The sequence below is a fragment of the Aotus nancymaae genome, unplaced genomic scaffold (assembly GCF_030222135.1).
Source record: "Aotus nancymaae isolate 86718 unplaced genomic scaffold, 86718_ANA_hifiasm-v0.15.2.pri h1tg000004l, whole genome shotgun sequence".
Taxonomy (NCBI): domain Eukaryota; kingdom Metazoa; phylum Chordata; class Mammalia; order Primates; family Aotidae; genus Aotus; species Aotus nancymaae.
In genome coordinates this window covers 60,351,040-60,372,160 of record NW_026988415.1, presented here as the reverse complement: position 1 = coordinate 60,372,160, position 21,121 = coordinate 60,351,040, and the positions used below count along the sequence as shown (strand labels likewise).

Sequence of the window (21,121 nt, the reverse complement as noted above, 5' to 3'; positions counted from 1 at the left end):
GACTACATTTCATGAAAAAAAGACCTCATCATTTAAAAACATGACAAGGACAGCACAAGTTTGTTCAAGGAGTTAACCCCAAGCCACCACTTTGAAGCAAAATCTCACATTATTTCAATATATGAGTTAAATAATCCTGGTCCCAAATCTAACTGGATACAAACACAGTTTTTAAAACCTTTATAAAATAAATTTACACATTACCTGGTAATTGTTTTGGTTTTGTGATAATCTCAATTGGCTTGATGATGCAAAATGAGGAGAAAAATTACTCCGTAATGGATTTGTATTACTGTACATTGTACTAGATGCTGTATGTAATGAGGTCCGTGGTGTCAAATGGTAGTTTCTGTTTTGATACAGTACATTGTCTGACATATCTCTAATATTCACCACTTGCGAATTTGGCATATTTCTTCCTGGTCCGGGCAAGGTTGTACTTTGGTTCTCAGCTCGAAGGGAACTGCCACTTTCATAAAATCTCGAATAGCTTGGTATCTGTGCTCTCATAGATGCCAACTCTTCCTCTCTGGCATATTCATCCTCAGCATCTCCAGTCTCCATTGCAATGGACAAACAATTTCCTTCTGCTGAATTAGGCTTCTGTGGTGCATTTCCTCCCAGAATTCTCTGGGGGTAATCACTAACTGCCAATGAAAACACTTCACGGATTTCCAAGTTTTGTGTTCTACAGTAAGGGTCTCTAATAGTTGACTTTTGCCCACATAGGTTATGTAATGCTGGACCCGTGTGTTCAGGCTTATATGACCTTTGAATCCCAACTGGTTCAATTTTACAAGGTCGGTGGCATACAGAAGGCTTTTGAGGTACTGTCATTTCAGAAGCTTGTACTGAAGAGTTTCCATAGTTTTTCTTCGTGTGATTGAATACTGAGTTTCCAGCATTTACCACACTCGTCTGTCTTGACAAAATAATTGTTTTTTCACCTAGGAGTAGGGAAGCATTTTTACAGTGTGCTACTTCTCTTTGAACAGGAATGTGCAACTGAAACTCAGTATCATTTTTAGTGGCTGTTTTCTGAATAGGAATTTTATGTGCTTCTGTAATTTGTGTGTCTGTATGTTTGTTTGTTCCTTGCCTACTTGATGAACTGGCTGGACTATATATACCAGTTACAATGACATCATTATTGGCAGATGTCCAAGAAGACTGCTGGCTTGAGGGTCGAGCAATATTAACCACATTTCTTACTGTAATGTCTGGAGCTGACAAAGAGGTTCCTGTTGTTGCTGTTCCAGATTCAGAGTTCTTACTACTCATCTTTCTTCTCTTATTGCCAACCCACGTCTGGAAGGATAAAACATGGTATTATGAAAAATAAAAATTAAAAAAACAAGAAAAACCAAATTTTAGGTGATACATTGTATTTTCATTTGTCTTGGAACCAAATAATACATAAAGGTAAAAGAAAAAGATAAAATAACAGAAAAACTGACTAAAGTATAAGGGGTAAGATGATCAGGGACTCACACTTAGTAAGACCTTCAGACTTTGAGAACAAAGTGTATTATTTTTTCTCTCCTCAAAACCCATCCAATTAATATATATCAAGAAACCTTAAAATGTTTATACACTTTGACATAGTAAATACATTTATAGTAATTTATCCTAAAAATTATCACAAATGTAGATAAAGTTTATATGCATGATGTTCATCATATATTTATTTATACTACAGAAAAATTAAAAACATACTAAAGGTAGACTATTTAATGGCATTAAGAAATGCTCATAGTGTTGTTAAACAAATACACATTCACAATCTTTACGCATTTCTACTTCCATTTTATAAATTTATCATAATTTGCTTAATTTCATACTACCATATTATTCTTACTTTTTCTTAATTATTCTTGATTTCATACTACCATATTATTCTTAGAAATATTCTTTATTATAAGTCATATTGCAACATACCTCATCGTAGATGTATTTTTGTAATGCTGCTCTATTAGAATGTAATACTAAAAAAAAAAATACTAGGCTCTGATATTTTCAAAGTGCCCTCCATTGTATGAATTCTGGTTTCCTCACACCCTTAACCAAGAGTTTACATTATCTTTTGATAGTCTTTACTAGTCCAAGAGTTAATAAAAAGTATGTAATTGCTGCTTTGATATGAATTTCTATGGTTGCGATAATACTTTCATAGAATTGCTTATCCATTACCTTTACCTGATTTTACATTGGGGTGTTTATCTTTTTAAATTGATTTGTAAGAGTAATTTTCTACTAAAGATGGTAATAATTTTTTGTTACAAGTTGCAAATTTTTGTTTTCAGTTTGTCATTAATTTTAGTAGTTATTGTCTTCTTTACACTTTTCTCTACTTATCGAATTTTATGCAATCAATATATATTTTGTAAACAGAATAAGGTTATTAATAAAAATAATACTAATGGTTGGCATTTAGGATTTGATTACAAAAGACATATTTTTAGTATAAGTAATTTATTATAATTATCTTAGTATTATTGTTCTGAGTCATAGTTCTTAACATATACAATAAGAAATATATTCCATAATGCGACTATCAAACTTAATAATAATTCCAAAATTCATGCCATATTATAAACACCAAAGCACATTAATCTATTAAGAATTAAACAGGCCAGACACAGTGGGTCATGCCTGTAACTCCAGCGCTTTGGGAAGCTGAGGCAGGAGGATTGCTTGAGGCCAGGATTTTGAGAACAGCTTGGGCAATATAGTGAGACTTGGTTTCCACCAAAAAATTTCCTAAAAATATAATTAAAATAAATGAATGAATGAAAACATTAAATGAACTAGCCTTGAACAAACATGATTCAGAGTATATTTGTTTAAGTTTTGTATGAATGTGTTTTGGAAGACCACATAAATTGTCCAATTTTCAACGTTTCCTGTACCTCTTACAAAATTTTTAATTATATACAACATTAATATTGCTGTAATACTGTAAATAAAAGCTAATATGTATTGAACCCCCATTATGTGTTATATATATTTATATATAACAAAGGTTTTATATATTTTTTATACATTAAAACTCCTTTGGTAGGTGTTATTTTTCTGATTGTGTAAATGAAGAAACTGAGGGTCAGAAATAATAAATAGATTGTGGAAGGATTCTGGGGGCAAGTGGGAAAGCAAAGATTTTGTCAATTCTACCTGACCTCAAGGCACCTTAACCCTTCCACCACCCTATGTGTAGTGGTTAGAAACTCCTGAAAATAGTAATTTCTATTGGTCATTTCATTTTTATAATTATTGTTTCTCCCATAAAGAAAATGTTTCACAAACTGTGGTGTTCCACTTTACTTCACATGAGGCAGTGGGAATTTTAAACTCACTCTTACTTTCATGAAACAGTAGGAATGAGAATTACAAGCAGAAAGATGTACGAATATAAATGTCACAGGAGACAGGAGAGAAAAACTAAAAGGTTTTAAACTATATACTAGAGAAATACTTAAAACTAAAATGTAAAAAGTTGAATTTTACAAACATTCAAAATAAATTGCCACATTATGGCTTTTTAAGTAAAAATAACCTGTGAGAAGCATGATGTTTGTACACAATCTTTACAAAAAAATACATAAGTATTACATTAAAAACATTTAACGGGAAAGCACAGTGAAATTATAAAATATGACATCTGGAGTGCAGCTCTGGGCCACGTAAAAAAAAAAACACAACATAACCTACTTTGTTTTCTTCACACAATGTCTACCTTAACTCAGGATGTTTAAGGGTGATTTTAGTGCATTGCAAATTTATGGCTTTCTTATAAAGTTATACAGTTTATACATACAGATGCATATTATATATAGTTATATAGTTTAAGAGATTTTTATATAATCTACACCTTAACAAGTAAAATGCAGTAGAATAATATCCATGTGCATAAGAAATAGCTCTCTAGCAACCTAGCAACCTCCCTTGTCCAGAACACAACCAACATAGATGTCACAAGATCTATGTACTTCACTACAACACCTAACCTTAAAACCCACTTTCTCTAATCAACAACAAAATAGAAATAACAAAATAGAAGGGATATTGGTGATAGAGGTTGCTGTTGGCAGGCACCCTGACAGTACCAAAACTAAAATTGTTCACTAAACGTTGTTCACTAAAAAGGAGAAGTGAAGCAATGTGAGAAAAACAGAAAACAGAAGCAATGTGAGAAATCACAAAATAGCAGTCTGAGGTCCTTTAATAAAAGAGAAAATAACTCCATATACCTTACCAAGTTATGAGTATTATTATTTTATGACACAGTATAATAACTGATTTCCATATAAAAACCCTGAGTCAAAAACTAAGGGTTCAATTATTTTCCACATTCTCAATTAAAGAAAGTAGAAAAGTATATAAATAGGAAGGTATATAAGAAATATTTCCATTTAAAATGAAAATGAAGAAAACATATCGCCTGAAGTTTCCCAAAAGCTGAATTAAACTTTACTAAAATTTGTTCAGTTATTATCAATTAATATCAAAATATACCAAAGCTTATAAGATGTAAACGAGTCTCATTTATATGACACTTTATAAGATGGGTCAAACAAAATTGAAATGATTAAAATTTGGAGTTATGAAGTAATAAAGTGATATTACATAGGAAAAAAAGGAAGAATAGTTATTCAGGTCATTATCTTTAGTGTCTACAAATTTACGTTTAGGTTCTCTCTTAGGAATTCACTGACTCTAAAATTCTTTTTCTTTTTTTATATCTCCTTCTTTGTTTTCTTGTTTCTTTACCCCAGTATATTTATTTTTGCTTGATGTTTTAACCTTTTAAGTTTTCTTTTCATTGATATCAAGTTCTTAATACAGTGAAACTTAAGGATTTTTTAAAGAAAAATAAAATAAATACTATATTAATAATAATAAAGAAAGATCTCTTTCAGGTAGAACATATAATCCTAGCAAAGTATCTGGGGAGGCGAGTACGGTGTAGAGTGATGAGTCTACAAAAAATTCCTTTTTCCCTTTAACTGGAAAAGCCATCAAACTGTGTCAGGATTTAGATTAGGAAGACTGAATTTCTGTACAATTTACATTGGAATGGAGGGAATGAATCCATTTTTTACACTTTCTTGTAATATTTAACATTTTACTGATAATCTACATTCTAAGAAATTATACATTTCATTCCCATTGTTTGTTTTATATTTTCACACCATTTTGAGCATAAATGTAAATCTCTGTATTTGAACAGTCTCAATATTCAATAACAAGTTATGAGGGGAAGATTGCAATAACACATTGGAAATATGAAAGATAGTCCACAATGCAGCTGCCTGGCAAGGGTTTTCACTTTAAAGTAATGACAAGATAAAAGAAAAAAAAAACAGAGGAAATTACTGCAGGGGGGAGAAACAGTAGCACTTTTTAAATGCAATCTCATTAACTTGAAATATAATATATTTTTATATTACATTTTGTAAGACAATTAGACATTTTCCTCTGTGGTTTAGTAAAGATATTTCAAATAAGCCGTTTAGAGTTGTTAATAGGAGTTATTTCTGGTTCTTAAACAAATCTGAGTATAATGATTGGTCTCAGCAATTAAGAAACAGATATCCTGGGCCGGGCACGGTGGCTTATGCCTGTAATCCCAGCACTTTGGGAGGCCGGGGCAGGCGGATCACCTTGAGGTCAGGAGTTTGAGACCAGCCTGCCCAACATGGCGAAACCCCATCTTTACTAAAAACACAAAAAATTAGCCAGGCGTGGTGGAAGACACCTGTAATCCCAGCTACTCCGGAGGCTGAGGCAGGAGAATCACCTGAACCTGGGAGACACAGGTTGCAGTAAGCCGAGATCATGACACTGAATTCCAGCCTGGGCAACAAGAGTGAAACTCTGTCTCAAAAAAAAAAAAAAAAAGAAAAGAAAAGAAAGAAAGAAAAAGAAAGAAAGTAACAGGTATCCTGGATTTTCTCTAGAACTGGTGGCACAATTCTCTATTTGAGGGCGAATAAATCTTTTAGTCTTTAAGAAACATACATTCCAAATAATTCTTCTTATTAAGAGATATTTATCTTTAGGGTCTTTGAAGGTATATGGACAGCAAAATAAACTTAAGAACAGACGTCCTTTCTCATTCCCAAATTAGCCTAATGAATGCCAACTAGAAGAAAGTTGCTAATCTTTCAATCACTAAGCTTTCACACCAAGAGGATTTGTAACATTTTCAAACCAACATAAAAGGACCTATGCATTCAACAAAATCTGTGACCATTCTTCTTAGATTTATCTCTTGCCTCATCTCTATCACTTTCTCATTGCCTTTCAAGAACGTAGTAGCTCTTATTTTTACAGATGAATAACTATGATTGTGATAAAGAAAAATTTACTCCTCTAGGATTCCTTGTCTCTTACTCACTAACCCATCAAAATGCATATGTTTTACTTAGAGAAAATATTTGTAAAGCAGACAAAATGCCTTGATGAAAAATTCAAATACAATGAAAAATATGTCACATATATAGCATTCATTTGGTAAATGCCTGTTTTATTAATATCATTTTGGAGACTTATATCTACATTAATTTGGGGACTAAAGAGCATAAGATCAACAATGAATCTTAAATGTATTTATTAGTTTAAACAACTAAGATTTTAAAAAGATGTTTACACTACTAATGTTTCTGTGTTTTCAAGGTATTTATAGAAACAAATACGTACTAGATGAGTAGCCCTAGTTATTTTTAAAATAGCATTGTTACACCAGGGAAGTGAAGCTGTTTATAAAATTAGTGACTTCATACCCTGAATATTTTTTCTCATATTAAGCAAATATCACTTGTAATAAGCTGTATATTTGAGTGTAAGACCTCAATACTTACCCTGACTACACTGAAGTCCAGCTTAGTCTCCTGTGCACACTGTAATATGAGCTGAAAGCAATTTTTACTTTGATTTGTCATTCCATTTTCATAATAACGCTGTAAAATCCTTTGTTGTTCTACAGTAAATACAGAACGTAGATTCATCTAAAAATAAAAGAAGATACTCTGAAAATTGGAATAAAAATTTGGTATGTGTAGAATTTATACACCTACTTTTTATACAATTTCAGTGCTTCCAAGCTGTAAGACTTCTTTGAGTGAATTAATCCCCAGTACTGGGCAATAATTTGTGTGCTAAAGGGAGACAGCTTCTCAATTAAAAATTTGCATAGTGCAAACACCGAATTTGTTCAAAGTGCCAACTTTAAAGAAAAAAAAGAACAGAAAATAAAAAAACAGAAAAGTCCTTATCTCGTTAGTGTTAATGCATGAAAAAAAAGATTATTGCATTGAAATGAATATTTATGGCTAGTAAAGTCAGAGATGGTGGTAGCCATATGTGATTATTTATCAACAGGGACACTCACTGTTCTTTGTCAAGCAAGGCATCTGGCATATGTTTTATAGCCAGAAGCCGTGCTCTGGAACAAAAGGGTGCTTTTATTTTTCCTCTTTCTTGGATAAAGGAATTGTTTTTATATATTAAAACATAACCTCTCTTTAGAGCTTAAAAATAAACAGAAGGTTTAATGACTGTGAACATTTCTGTGCTTTAGGCAATACTAACCAAAATAATTATTTTAATAAACATAGCATATAAAAACCTGTAAAATTCTGTACATTTTACTAAAAATAAACCATGTTAAAACTATGTACCTTTTAACTAAATTGACACTGACACAATTTGACAAGATAAGTAAAATAAAGGAAATGCTTTATCTTTCCTGCCAATAGTTAAAATGTTTATTATTAAGGGTATACAACTCTGTGAATTTAAAGAATAAAAATAAGGTCAAACTCTTCTTTAACAATGATAAATTCTAGTAATGCAATTCATAAATAATCCTTGTAATTAGATTAAGTCAATTTTGGGTTCTTGTTAAAAGCTGTCACACTAAACTTGTTAATCCGAAAAGTTGACAGAAAAAAAAAAAAAAAAAAACAAGAAAAGTGTCTCTTCAAAATTAAGAAAACAGCAACAGAATAGTTGGGCATGGTGGTGTGAGCCTGTGGTCCCAGCTACTTAGGAGGCTGAGGTAGGAGGATTGCTTGAGCCCCACATGTGGAGGTTGCAGTGAGCTGAGATCGTACCACTGCACTCCAGCCTGAGTGACAGAGAGAAACCTTGTCAACAAAAAGAAAAAAAAAAAAAAAGAAAGGAAGGAAGGAAGGAGGGAGGGAGGGAGGAAGGAAGGGAGGACAACCAAACTCTACAAGCCAAACCAGACAGAAATTTGTCTGGCATACTGTGTATGGAAATAACCAAGTACATTAACATGGAAACAACTTATCTTTCTCTGAATACTTCGAACAATAAAGCTGTCTAATAAGGAAAGTAAACAGTCATCCAGTGCAATCTGTACACCTGAATTTCTTTCCAGCCCACACAAGCATCTATCTCATCTATCTCCTATGTAATGTTAAGAGATCTGACTAGAGACAATCAGATGTAGGCAAGCACCAGGAAAGATGAAAGTGAAGTTTCTCCCTGAAACATCAGAGGCAAAGACTTCTACTAACTTTCTGAAGGCAATCTCATTCAAGTGCACTAATATATAAGCCTAAACTGAACTAAATTTTCAAAGAGGCTTGGACAAGTGGGCAGGAACAATATCCATTAAAGCAATTTTTTACTATCATGGCTGCCAGATTTCAGAGCAATTTGGGATTTCTTTTCCTAAATGGTTCAGCCGCAATCAGAAGAAGAGCCAGAAGATGGAGATCAAATACCTGAAATATTTCATCTGGTATGGATTTAGAAGCAAGGTACTTTGAAATGGGTCCTGAGGACAACGGTAAACTTCAATTTTTTAATGTATAATCAGAGCTCTGATCCTCCTCTGCAGAGCTGTACCTACTGCAAAAATCCTAAAGTACAAGATGTGAGTGATCAGCAAGTGTGATAATATCTGCCCTATGTTTTCCCATTAGCTGGCTGCAACTGTTACATTTATCTAAGTATGATATCAACCTACAAAACACAGCAGGTCCTTACCCACTGATACCAATAGCCAAATATAGATGACTGAGTACTAAACAGATTTCTGAATACTACAACTCTGACAACAGACAATGCAGGGACCTTTTTGGGTTTCCCTTTAACAGCAGTAAGGCCACTTTGCTCAAAAGATCTACTATTTTTCTTGCAAATGGTAGGAAGTTAATTCTTTACAACAACAACTAGATAATCCCATTTGAGCAAGATAATTTATCATTATCTTCATCCACCCTAGCTATCTTGACCTCTGTAGTGGCAAGATATTGAATAACTGCACAGCCAAGATTGTATCATTTGCAAAAAATAATCAAATTAGAGTTTTTAAAATAATGACATTTAGAGTTGGATTTTTATTTATATGGAAGGTAAACTGACAAACCATCAGTTTCCTGGAAATTTAGGTTTGTTGAATTGTGGTGGGGATGGTGGCTCAATTAGGGGATTGAGTGCTGAAGTAACAATTCATTTAGCTTTACCCCCAAAATTTCCTAGTCTAATATTCTGTATTGTGCTACCCATTCAGCAGATGCCCACCCATAGGAATAAGACAACGTGTGTTTTATGTTCAGCTTCATTGTTGACAATTTGGTAAATCATTTAATTTTCATGAATATCCATTATGAAGTCTGTAAAATGCTGGGTTATACAACTCATCTATCACTCTGGGTTGCTACAAATAAGTTATGATATATGAACTCATTAGTCTCAAGGTGTAAAGCATGTTACAACTGTAACATGCCTATATTTTTGGTATAACTAGGCCCTTAAGTTTATATAGCATATTCAGATAGAGAAATTTTCAGGTTCCACTCAGGTTTAAGATTCAGTATTTTAATGAAGACTCTGAGACATTGAGAAAATATTAAATCATGCTTAGTATGTTCTACTTAAGCTAGCTGAACAATTAGTAAATATTTTTAGACTTGTTGTTTTGGAAGTACCTGAAAATTACAGCTTCTAAGAAGGACTGCTTCCTTAGGCATTCCAGATAGCTAAGGCTACATTTTCACACAGAAACATTTGAGGTAAATTCCTATATGATGTAATACTATTCTTATAGATTCAATGCCATACTTAAAACCAGCTCAATGCCTTACTAATGCCCCAGCTAATTAAAACATATGAAAATTACCAAAAAAATTTACTTATAAGTATTCATTATTGGTAAACAAGATTTTCCAAATGGGATGACACATTTGGAGACTCAGGTAGGAGGATTTTTTGAGACCAGGACTTTGAAAACAGCCTAGCAGCATGGTGAGACCCCCATCTCTACAATTGTTTTTGTAATTAGTGGGACACGGTGGCATGTGCCTGTCCTAGCTATTCTGGAGGCTCAGGTGGGAGGGTCGCTTGAACCCAGGAGTTTGAGTTACAGTGAGCTATGATTGTACCACTGCACTCCAGCCTGAGTGACAGAGTAAAACTCTGTCTCTAAATAAATAAGTAATAAAATAAATAAATAAATAAATAAATAAATAAATAAATAAATAAAAATGGAACAAGTCCATAAAATCGTCATCAATTCAAATATAACACATTCTTTCCAATATTAAAAATGTGAATTTTGGATGAGCCATTGATGTTCTTGGTTGCAAAGTGGTGAGCCCAGATAAACATAACATCTTGAATATCTTATTATGGCCAACATGTCTATATTAATATTGTCCTTTTTTTTTTTTTTTTTTTTTTTGAGATGGAGTTTCGCTTGTTGCCCAGGCTGGAGTGCAATGGCGCGATCTCGGCTCACTGCAACCTCCGCTTCCTGGGTTCAGGCAATTCTCCTGCCTCAGCCTCCTGAGTAGCTGGGATTATAGGCACGCGCCACCATGCCCAGCTTATTTTTTGTGTTAGTAGAGACGGGGTTTCACCATGTTGACCAGGATGGTCTCGATCTCTTGACCTCGTGATCCACCCGCCTCGGCCTCCCAAAGTGCTGGGATTACAGGCTTGAGCCACCGCGCCCGGCCATATTGTCCTTTTTATCCATTATTATTATTCACTTCTAAACTTACATACAGTAAAATTCACTTTTTCAAGTACAGTTTTATGAGTTAAGATAAATGTATATAGTCATCAAACCATCACCAAAATCAAAACAGAATAGTTTCATCACTCCCAAAAATTTCCCTTAAGCTGCCTCATTATCAAGCCCTCCAGACACCCCAGAACCTAGCAACCACTGTTTTTATAATTTTGACTTCTATAGACTATCATATAAATGGAATCATACAACATATAGACTCTTGAGCCTAGCTTCTTTCACCTAGCATAGAGCATTTGAGATAAATCTGAGTTGCTGTGTGTCATCAGTAGTTTGTTCCTTTTTCTTGTAAAGTGGTGTTTCATTGTATGGATATATCATAGTTAATTCATCCACTGAAGGACATTTGAGCTATTTTAAGTTCTAGGCGATTATGTATAAAGCCATTAAGAACATTTGTACACAGATTTCTGTGTACAGGTAAGTTTTCATTTCTCTTGAGTAAATACCTAGGAATGGGATTTCTGGGTCATATGGTAAGTGCATGTTTAACTTTGTAAGTTGTTAGCCTGTTTTCAGAATTGGCTGTAAAAATTTGTATTCTCGAATGCACTGGAAAACATTCAGTGAAAGTTTCAGTTATTTCACTTCCTCATCAACATATATTACAGTCAATTTTTTTAAATTGGCCATTTCATACGTGTGTAATTGAATATTATTGTGGTTTTAATTTGTATTTCTCTAGTGACAAACGATGTTGAACATGTTTTCATATACTTATCTGCCACTTCTTTGTGGAAGTGTTTTACTCAAATATTTCCCAAATTTTTAAACTCGGTTGTTTGTTTACTTATTATTGAGTATTGAGGGTTCATTATATATTCTGGATACAAACCCTTCATCAGAAATATGATTTCCAAAGTTTCTCCACCTGTGGCTTATCTTTTGTTAATTATTTATATCTTGTTTGATTTCTTTTAATAGAGATTTATAGTTTTCAGGAAACAGATCCAGCATATAGTCTGTTAAATAAATACCTATATATTTTCTGTTTTCAGTGAAGGGGGGTGTTATTGTAAATTGCATTTTTTTTAAACATTTCCAATTGTTCATTGCTAGTTTATTAAACATACAATTGATTTTGGTATATTGAAGTTGTATTCTCCAACTTTGCTAAACTAACTTACTAGTTCCAGGGGATTCAGTTGATTGCTTGGTATTTGCTACACAATCATGCTGTCCACAAAGAGGGACAAGCTTATTTCTTGTTTTCTGACATGCATTCTTTTCATTTCTCTATCTTGCCCTTATTGGACTGGCTAGGACATAAAGCATGATGTTGACATAAAGCATGATGTTTTAATAAGAGCTATGAGAGTAGACATTCTTGCCTTATTCTCAAGTTTGGAGGAAAAGCGTTAAATCTTTCACCATTAAGTACATTAAGTTTGCTACAGGTTTTTCATACATGCCCTTCACCAGGTTAAAGAAGTTCCCTTATATGTTTATTAAATGGTGTTTTTATTATTACTATTATTATTGTTACCACTAATGGATACTGAATTTTGGTAAATGTTTTTTCTTGCATCTATTGAAATAATTGTATAATTTTTATTCTTTAATATTTTGAAATGGTAAATTATGCTGATTGACTTTCAAATGATAAACCAGCCTTCTATTCCTGGAATAAACCTCGCTTGGTAGTCATGTATTGTTCTTTTTATATATAATTGATTAAATTTTTAAATATTTAGTAAAAAATTTTTGAGTCTATTTTTGTGATGGGTGTATGTGGTTTTCTTTTCTTGTACTGTATTTGGTTCTAGTACTAGGGTAATGGGTTAGGTAGTATTTCTTTCACTTATATATTGTAGAAGAAATCACATGGAATTGCTAATAATTTTCTTTAAATCTATTTAGAAATCACCAATGAAATCATCTGAACAGGAAGTTTTCTTTGTGAGAATGTTTTGAAGTACAAATTACATTCCAATATTATTCAAATAATCTATTCTTCAGTGAGTTTTGATAGTTTGTGTCTTTCAAGGTATCGCTCCATTTCATCTAAATTGTTGAATTCAAAGGTATAAAATAGTTTATTAATAGTTTCTTATTATTTTTTTACTATCTGTAGGGTCTGGGGTGATGTATCTTTTCCCTTCTTGGTATTGGTAAATTGCTTCTTCTTCTTTATTTAGCATGTATTTAGTGATCTTTTAAAAGATCCCTATTATTGCTTATTTAAAATGACTAGCTTTTCATTTCATAAGTTTTGTCTGTTGTTTTTCTGTCTTCATTTTCATTGATTTTTGCTTTCTATTTTTTGTTCATCAAGTATTTATTGAGTGCTTTCAATGTGCCAGATAAAATGTACAGGGGACACAATATTTATCACAGGAGACATGGTGGGTGCAATGCTCATTGTTAGTCTTTTGATGTCAGATTCCACATCACTTAGTGGTTATTTGGTTTGATTTTGTCCACTGTTCTATTTACCGGATGTATTTATTTTCCTACAACACTCTGCAAACCTGATTTTCTGTCTTCTGTCATTTTATGTACAAACTGGGGTCTGTTTTCCCACTCTACTGGTGCCTTTTCTCACCTTTTTAAGTGCTTGTGCAATTTTTTTTTTTAATTCTTAAATTTCATCACCTCATCAAATTTAATCTCAACCTTTATTTTATTTATTGTTTTTTTAGATTAAGGATGCATATGTAAAGGTTTCTTACATGGGTATATTGGGTGATGCTGGTGTTTGGGCTTCTGGTGAACCCATCATCCAAATAGTGAACATAGTACCCAGCAGGTAGTTTTTCAAACCTTGATTGTCTCCCTCCCTTTCCACTTTTGGAGTAATATATTTATGTCCATATGTACACATTATTTAGCTTCCACTTATAAATGAGAACATGTGTTATTTGACTTTCTGTTTCTGTGTTAATTCACTTAGGATAATGGCCTCCAGCTGCATCCATGTTGTTGCAAAGAATATGGTTTCATTCTTTCTTATGGCTATGGATTATTTTATGGTGTATATGTACCACATTTTTCTTTGTCCAATCCAGTGTTGATAGACACTTAGATTGATTCCATGTCTTTGCTATTATGAATAGAGCTGATATAAATATATGAGTCCAGGTATCTTTTAGATAAAACAATTTCTTTTCCTTTGGGCAGATACCCAGTAGTGATATTACTGGGTCAAATGTAGTTCTAGTTTTAGTTCATTGGGAAATCTCCATACTGCTTTCATAGGGATTGTATTAGTCCATTTTCACACTGCTATAAAAAACTTTGCATGACTGGGTAACTTATAGAGGGAGGTTTAATTGATTCACAGTTCTGCATGGCTGGGGAGGCCTCAAGAAACTTACAATCATGGCAGAAAGGAGAGCAAACAAGTCCTTCTTCACATGGTGGCAGGAAGGAGAACAATGAGAGCCAAGCGAAGGGGGAAGCCCCTTTTAAAACCATAACATCTCATGAGAACTTGCTATCATAAGAATAGCATGGGAGAAACCACTACCATGAGTCAATTATCTCCCACTGGGTCCCTCCCACAACATGTGGGAATTCTGGGAGATTTAATTCAAGTTGAAATTTGAGTGGTGACACAGCCAAATCATATCATTCTGTCTCTGGCCCCTCCCAAATCTCATGTCCTCACATTTCAAAACACAGTAATATCCCTCCAAAAATTCCCCAAAGTCTTAACTCGTTTCAGCATTAACCCAAAAGTCTAAGTCCAAAATCTATTCTGAGACAAAGCAAGTCACTTCTGCCTATGAGCCTGTAAAATCAAAAGCAAGTTAGTTACTTCCTAGATAAAATAGGGGTATAGGCATTGGGCAAATGGGAGAATTTAGGCAAAATAAATGGGCTATAGGCCCCATGCAAGTCCAAAATCCAACAGGGCAGTCATGAAAACTTAAAGATCCAAAACGATCTCCTTTTGACTCCATGTCTCACATCCACGTTATGCTGATGCAAGATGTGGGCTTCAAGGGACTTGGGAAGCTCCAACTTTGTGGTTTTGCAGAGTACAGCCACCCTCCCAGCTGATTTCACAGGCTGGTGTTAAGTGTATGTAGCTTTTCCAGGTTCATGCTGCAAGCCGTCAGTGGATCTACTGTTCTTGTGTCTGGAGGACAGTGGCCCTCTTCTTACAGCTCTACTCTCTGTGTGGGGTCTCCAACTCCACATGTCCATTCCACACTGCCCTAGCAGAGGTTCTCCATGAGGGCTTTGTCCATGCAGCAAATATCTGCCTGGACATCCAGGCATTTTCATACATCCTCTGAAATCTAGGTGGAGGTTGCCAAACCTCAATTCTTGACTTATGTGCACCCGCAAGGGCTAACACCATGTGTAAGCCACCAAGGTTTAGGGCTTGCACCCTCTGAAGCAATGGCCTGAACTGTATGTTGGCCCTTCTAGCCATGGCTGGAATGCATGGCACCAAATCTTGACTGCACAAAGTAGCAAGGCCCTGAGCCCAGCCCATGAAACCATTTTTTCCTTATAGGCCTCTGCACCTGTGATGGGAGGGGCTGCCATGAAGATCTCTGAAATGCCCTGTAAACATTTTCTCCATTGTCTTGGTAATTAGCATTTCGCTCCTTGTTACTTACGAAAATTTCTGCAGCCAGCTTGAATTTCTCACCAGAAAATGTGATTTTCTTTTCCAGTGCATCATCAGGCTGTACATTTTCCAAACTTTTATGCTCTGCTTCCCCTTGAATGCTTTGCCACTTGGAAATGTCTTGCACCAGATACCCTAAATCATCTCTCTCAAGTTCAAAATTTCACAGATCTCTAGGTAAGGGCAAAATGCCACCACCAGTCTCTTTGCATAGCAAGAGTGACCTTTACTTCAGTTTCCAACAAGTTTCTTATCTTCATCTGAGATCACCTGAGCCTGGACTTCATTGTCCATATCACTGTCAGCCTTTTGGTCAAAGCCATTTAACAAGTCTCTCAGAAGTTTCGAACTTCCCTACATCTTCCTGCCTTAGGAGCCCTCCAAGTCTCTAGGAAGTTCCACCACATTTTCCTGTCTTCTTCTGAGCCATCCAAACTGTTCCAACCTCTGCATGTTTCAAAGTTGCTTTCACATTTTTAGGTATCCTTATAGCAGTGTCCCACTCACAGTACCAATTTACTATATTTGTCTGTTCTCATGCTGCTATAAAGAATTGCTGGAAACTGGGTAATATATACATATATATACATATATATATATAGTGTGTGTGTGTGTGTGTGTGTGTGTGAGTGTGTGATGGAGTCTCACTCTGTAGCACAGGCTGGAGTGCGGTGGCATGATCTTGGCTCACTGCAACCTCCATCTCCCGGGTTAAGTGATTCTCTTGCCTCAGCCTCCCATGTAGCTGAGACTACAGGTGCCTGCCACCATGTCAAGCTAATTTTTTGTATGTTTAGTAGAGATGGGGTTTCACTGTGTTAGCCAGGATGACCTTGATCTGACCTCGTGACCCGCCCATCTCGGCCTCCCAAAGTGCCAGGATTACAGGTGTGAGCCACTGCACCTCGCCTAATGCAAGACTTTTAACTGACTCATAGTTCCATATAGCTGAAGAGGCTTCAGGAAACTTGCAGTTATGGCAGAAGCAAATATGTCCTTCTTTATATGATGACAAGAAGGAAAAAATGAGAGCCAAGTGAAGAGGGAAGTCCCTTAGAAAACCATCAGATATAGTGAGAGATTACTCACTATCACGAAAATAGCATGGGGAAATACCACCCCATGATTCAATTACCTCCCACATGGTACCTCCCACAACATATGGGGATTATGGGAACTATAATTCAAGATGAGATTTGGGTGCAGACACAGCCAAACTATGTCAGAGGTTGAACTAATTTACATGGCTACCAATAGCATGTAAGTGTCTCATTTTCTCCACATCCTTTGCCAGTATCTGATATTTTTTGACTTTTAAAAAATAGTCATTTTGACTGGTGTGAAATGGTATCTCATTGTGGTTTTATTTCTATTTCTCTGATGATCAGTGAATTTGATCTGCTCTTATATTTACTAGTCTCTTCATTTGGCTTTGTTTGGGTTTAATTTACTTTCCTTTTTCTAGTTTCTTGAGATGGAAGCTTATATTGTTGATCTGAGACCTTTCTTCTTTTCTAAATACAAGCAAGTAATGTTAAATTTACTTCTAAGTATTGCTTTGATTACATTGTAAAAATTTTGATAAAGTATATTTTAATTGTCATTCACTTCAAAATATTTTCCAATTTCTTTTGTTTATTGTTTAATTAAAATATTTAGGGCATTTCCAGACATCTTTCTGTTACTAATTTTTGGTGTAATTTGGTTTTGATTAGAAAACATACTTTTTATCATTTCAATTCTTTAAAATTTTTAAAAAATGTGTTTTCAAAATCAAACACCACATGTTCTCACTCATAGGTGGGTGTTGAACAATGGAGAACACATGGACACAGGGAGGGGAGCACTACACACTGGAGTCTGTTTGGGGGAAATAGGGGAGGGACAGCAGGGGGTGGGGAGTTGGGGAGAGATAGCATGGGGAGAAATGCCACATATAGGTGAAGGGGAGGAAGGCAGCAAATCACACTGCCACGTGTGCATTAATGCAACAATCTTGCATGTTCTTCACATGTACCCCAAAATCTAAAATGCAATTTAAAAGAAAAGTGTGTTTTACGTCACAGAAAATTATTTCTCTTGGTGAATGTTCCATGAACATTTGAAAGGAGTGTGTATTCTTTGTATTCTAAAAATGTCAATTAGGTCATGTTGGTTGATAGTATTTTTCAGATTTTCTATATCCTTATTGACTTCCTCACAACTTTTTCTATCAATTACTAAAAGAGGAATGGTGTACTCTCCATGTATAACTGTGGATATGTATATTTTTATTTTCAGTTCTGTAAGTTTTTGCTTTATGTGTTTGTTTCTTTGAAACATAGTCTCACTCCATCACCCAGGCTGGAGTTCAGTGGCACAATCTTAGCTCATGGCAACTTCCATTTCCTGGGTTCAAGCTATTCTCATGCCTCCCGAGTAGCTGGGATTACAGGCATACATCACCATGCCTGGCTAATTTTTTTATTTTTAGTACAGATGGGGTTTCACCGTGCTGACCAGGCTGGTCTTGAACTCCTGGCCTCAAGTGATCTGCCCTCCTTGGTTTCCCAAAGTGCTAAGAGTACTGGTGTGAGCCACTGAGCCCAGCCAACTTTTTGCCTTATGTATTTTGAAGATTTGTTGGTAGGCACATATACATGTAGGATTGTTACATCTTTCTGGTAAATTGACCCTTTATTCCTTAGTTATATAATGCCCCTCTGTATTCCTGGTACTAGTCCTTGCTCTGCATTCCACTTTGCCAGACACTAATATATACATTCCAGCTTTGTTTTGATTGCTGTATCATAATATATCACTTTCTATACTTTTACTTTTACCCTATGTCTTTATATATAAAGTGGATTTATTTTATAAAATATATATTTTTGTTATTTAATACAATATGACAATGCCTTTTAATTAGTTTCTTTACAGAGCTTACATTTAATGTAATTACTGATATGGTTGGATATAGGTATACCATTTTATTTGTTGTTTCATTTGTGCCTCTGACATTGATCTCCTTTTTCCATCTTCTTTTGGAGTATCTGAATGCTTTTTGGTATTCTGTTTTAATTTTTTATGCTGAATTTATTTTACATTTTTTGGTGATTGCTTTAAGGATTACAATGTACATATATTTTTTTTCTTTCTACACAGTTAATATTTTACAGACTCAATGACAACCATCTAGATCTCTTTTCCCTCCCCTCTTTGTGTTATAGTTATGATACATAGTACATCTCTATGTATTAGAAACCATGATAGATAGATGTCATTTTTACTTTCAACAGTTTTAAGGAACTTAAGAAAATAAAAATAGAATCCCATATTTACCCAGAATTTACCATTTAGTTTGATCTTTTTTTTGTTCCTGAAACTCAAATTTTCTCCTGCTATCATTGTCATTCAGCCTAAAGAACTTACTTTATAATTTTTAAGAATAGATCTGTTTGTAAAAAATTTTCTTTGTTTTTTTTTTTTTAAATCTGAGACTGTCTTTATTTCATCATTTCTGATACATATTTTCATGGACTATAAGATTCTGGGTTGAAAACTTTTTTCCATGAATTTAAAGATGCTTTTCCAGTGTCTTTCATCTCCATAATTTTGCATGAGAAAAATTCAGTCATTCATATCCTTGTTTTCATGTGTATATGCTCTTTTTCTATGGCTATTTTCAACATTTTTACCTTTTGATTTCAGCAGTTTGATTATGAAGTGTCTAGATATAATTTTCTTTGATTTTGTATTGTTTCAAGCTCCTTAATCTTGAATTTGTAAATTTTCATCTTTCACAACATGTGGGAAGTTTTCAGCTATTATTTCTTCAAATATTTTTTCTACACCAATCTCTCTCTTATTCTTCTGGGATTTAAATGATGTGAATACTATTTTCATATCATCCCATAGGGCTTGGGGCTTTGTTCATGTTTCTAGATTTTTTTTCCTCTCTGTTCATCAGATTGAATAATTTATGTTGATTTGTCTTAAAGTTCACTGACTGTTCCCACTCTCTTCATCATTCTGTTTCTGAGCACAGATGGAGCCTTTAAAAAATTTCAGATAATGAATTTTCAGCTCTATACTCTGCTGAGGACTTCCAACAGCTTACTCTTTTTCAAGGTGTTTATTTTCATCTAAGGGAGCATAGTTATAGTAGCTGTTTTAATATGTTTTTATACAATTCCAACTTCTAGGTCATTGGTGTTGGCATCTCCTGTTGAGTAAGTTTAAATTCTATTTTGGTTCTTTTGAATATTATTTGTTGGCATCCTCTTGAGAGTGTTGATTTGGCAGAACACAGCAGACAATCGACTATGTCAGATTCAACAAAAAGTACTTTTTTTTTACTTCTGTCAGCAAGTCAGTTCAGTTTTCAAATTTTTTGCTGTGTTACTTTAGGTCTGTTCTCACACTAGTACCATTGGGGTGGTGGTTTCAATGTCAATTCTATTTCCAAAACCTTTGCTGTCTATTTCAAATCTGTCCCACTCATGAACAACTCAAAGATGAACTTAAGTTTTCTACAGGTTGATGCCCAGTATTAAAAGATCTCCTTCCTCAACTCTTTCCTCTCCATGATTCTCCACTCACTGTACAGCCTGCAAGGACCACTTTACCTGGTCCTCTAGCCAGAAATATAGGGTTTCCATTAGAATTTATTTTAATTGTTCTATTGTCACTGCTGCATAGCTCTGCAACTGGAGCCACCATTGATTCAAAAGTGGAAGTGAGAGACAAGAGACTGAAACTGACTCAGGATTTACTCTCACACTGTTGGGACTGCCAGCTGCTATTGCAGTTTTAGCCAATAATGTACTGCTCCATAGTTCCATGAGTTGGATCCAGCCTTGGGTCAAAGCCTCAAGAGAAAGGGGGAAAAACTGGAAATCTCATCCATATGTGGTCACTTCAAATTCTGACTGCCTTCCTCAATCTGCCTGCTTTTGATTACTTTTAGGGTTCTAATTTCAAAATCTTGTCCAGAGATTGTAGCTATAATAATCAGAAGAGAAGGTTGCAGTGGGCATACTTCATCTTGGTTAGAATAGGAAGTCTAGCACTGCATTTTTAAAATTTAGATCAAACTAAACTTTAAGGAACTTTAAGTCAAATTAAAGCTGTATTTATTTAAGTCAAATTAAAGCTGTATTTATTTAACTCTTGCTGAAAAGCAATACTTTTGGCTGATGCTACTGGTTTAAAATCTAAAACACACATACATACCAGTTTTCTGTCTTTCTCATAAGCTTTTATATATGAAAATACAAATAACTACACTTTTGAATAAATTAAATCTTAGAAGTGTTTTGAACCAAATAAAAGATATTAGTAATAATATATTTCTAGGCATTTTTTTCTTGGCATTTTAATTTTCTTGGTCATGAAAATGAATGCTTCATATTTAATTGTATACTCTGTGGTTGTTCTGAATAATTTTTAGTATGAAGACATATGAAGATTCCCCAGTTGCCACTATACTT

At 34.4% G+C, this 21,121-nt stretch overlaps 1 protein-coding gene across 4 annotated transcripts in view; it reads right to left on the bottom strand.

The window, feature by feature from the left end:
• The window catches only part of HDX (highly divergent homeobox), a 186,493-nt gene that overhangs the window by 150,865 nt on the left and 14,507 nt on the right, over nt 1-21,121 (bottom strand). For 3 of the 4 annotated variants that reach the window (XM_012470802.2, XM_012470803.2, XM_012470804.2), the window contains exons 2-3: nt 6,861-7,007; nt 205-1,308 (exon numbers count right to left, since the gene is read on the bottom strand). In XM_012470802.2, coding sequence (XP_012326225.2) covers nt 205-1,308; nt 6,861-7,007 — 1,251 coding nt within the window. The remainder of the gene's footprint in view (nt 1-204; nt 1,309-6,860; nt 7,008-21,121) is intronic. The other variant, XM_012470805.2, reaches the window with a different exon arrangement.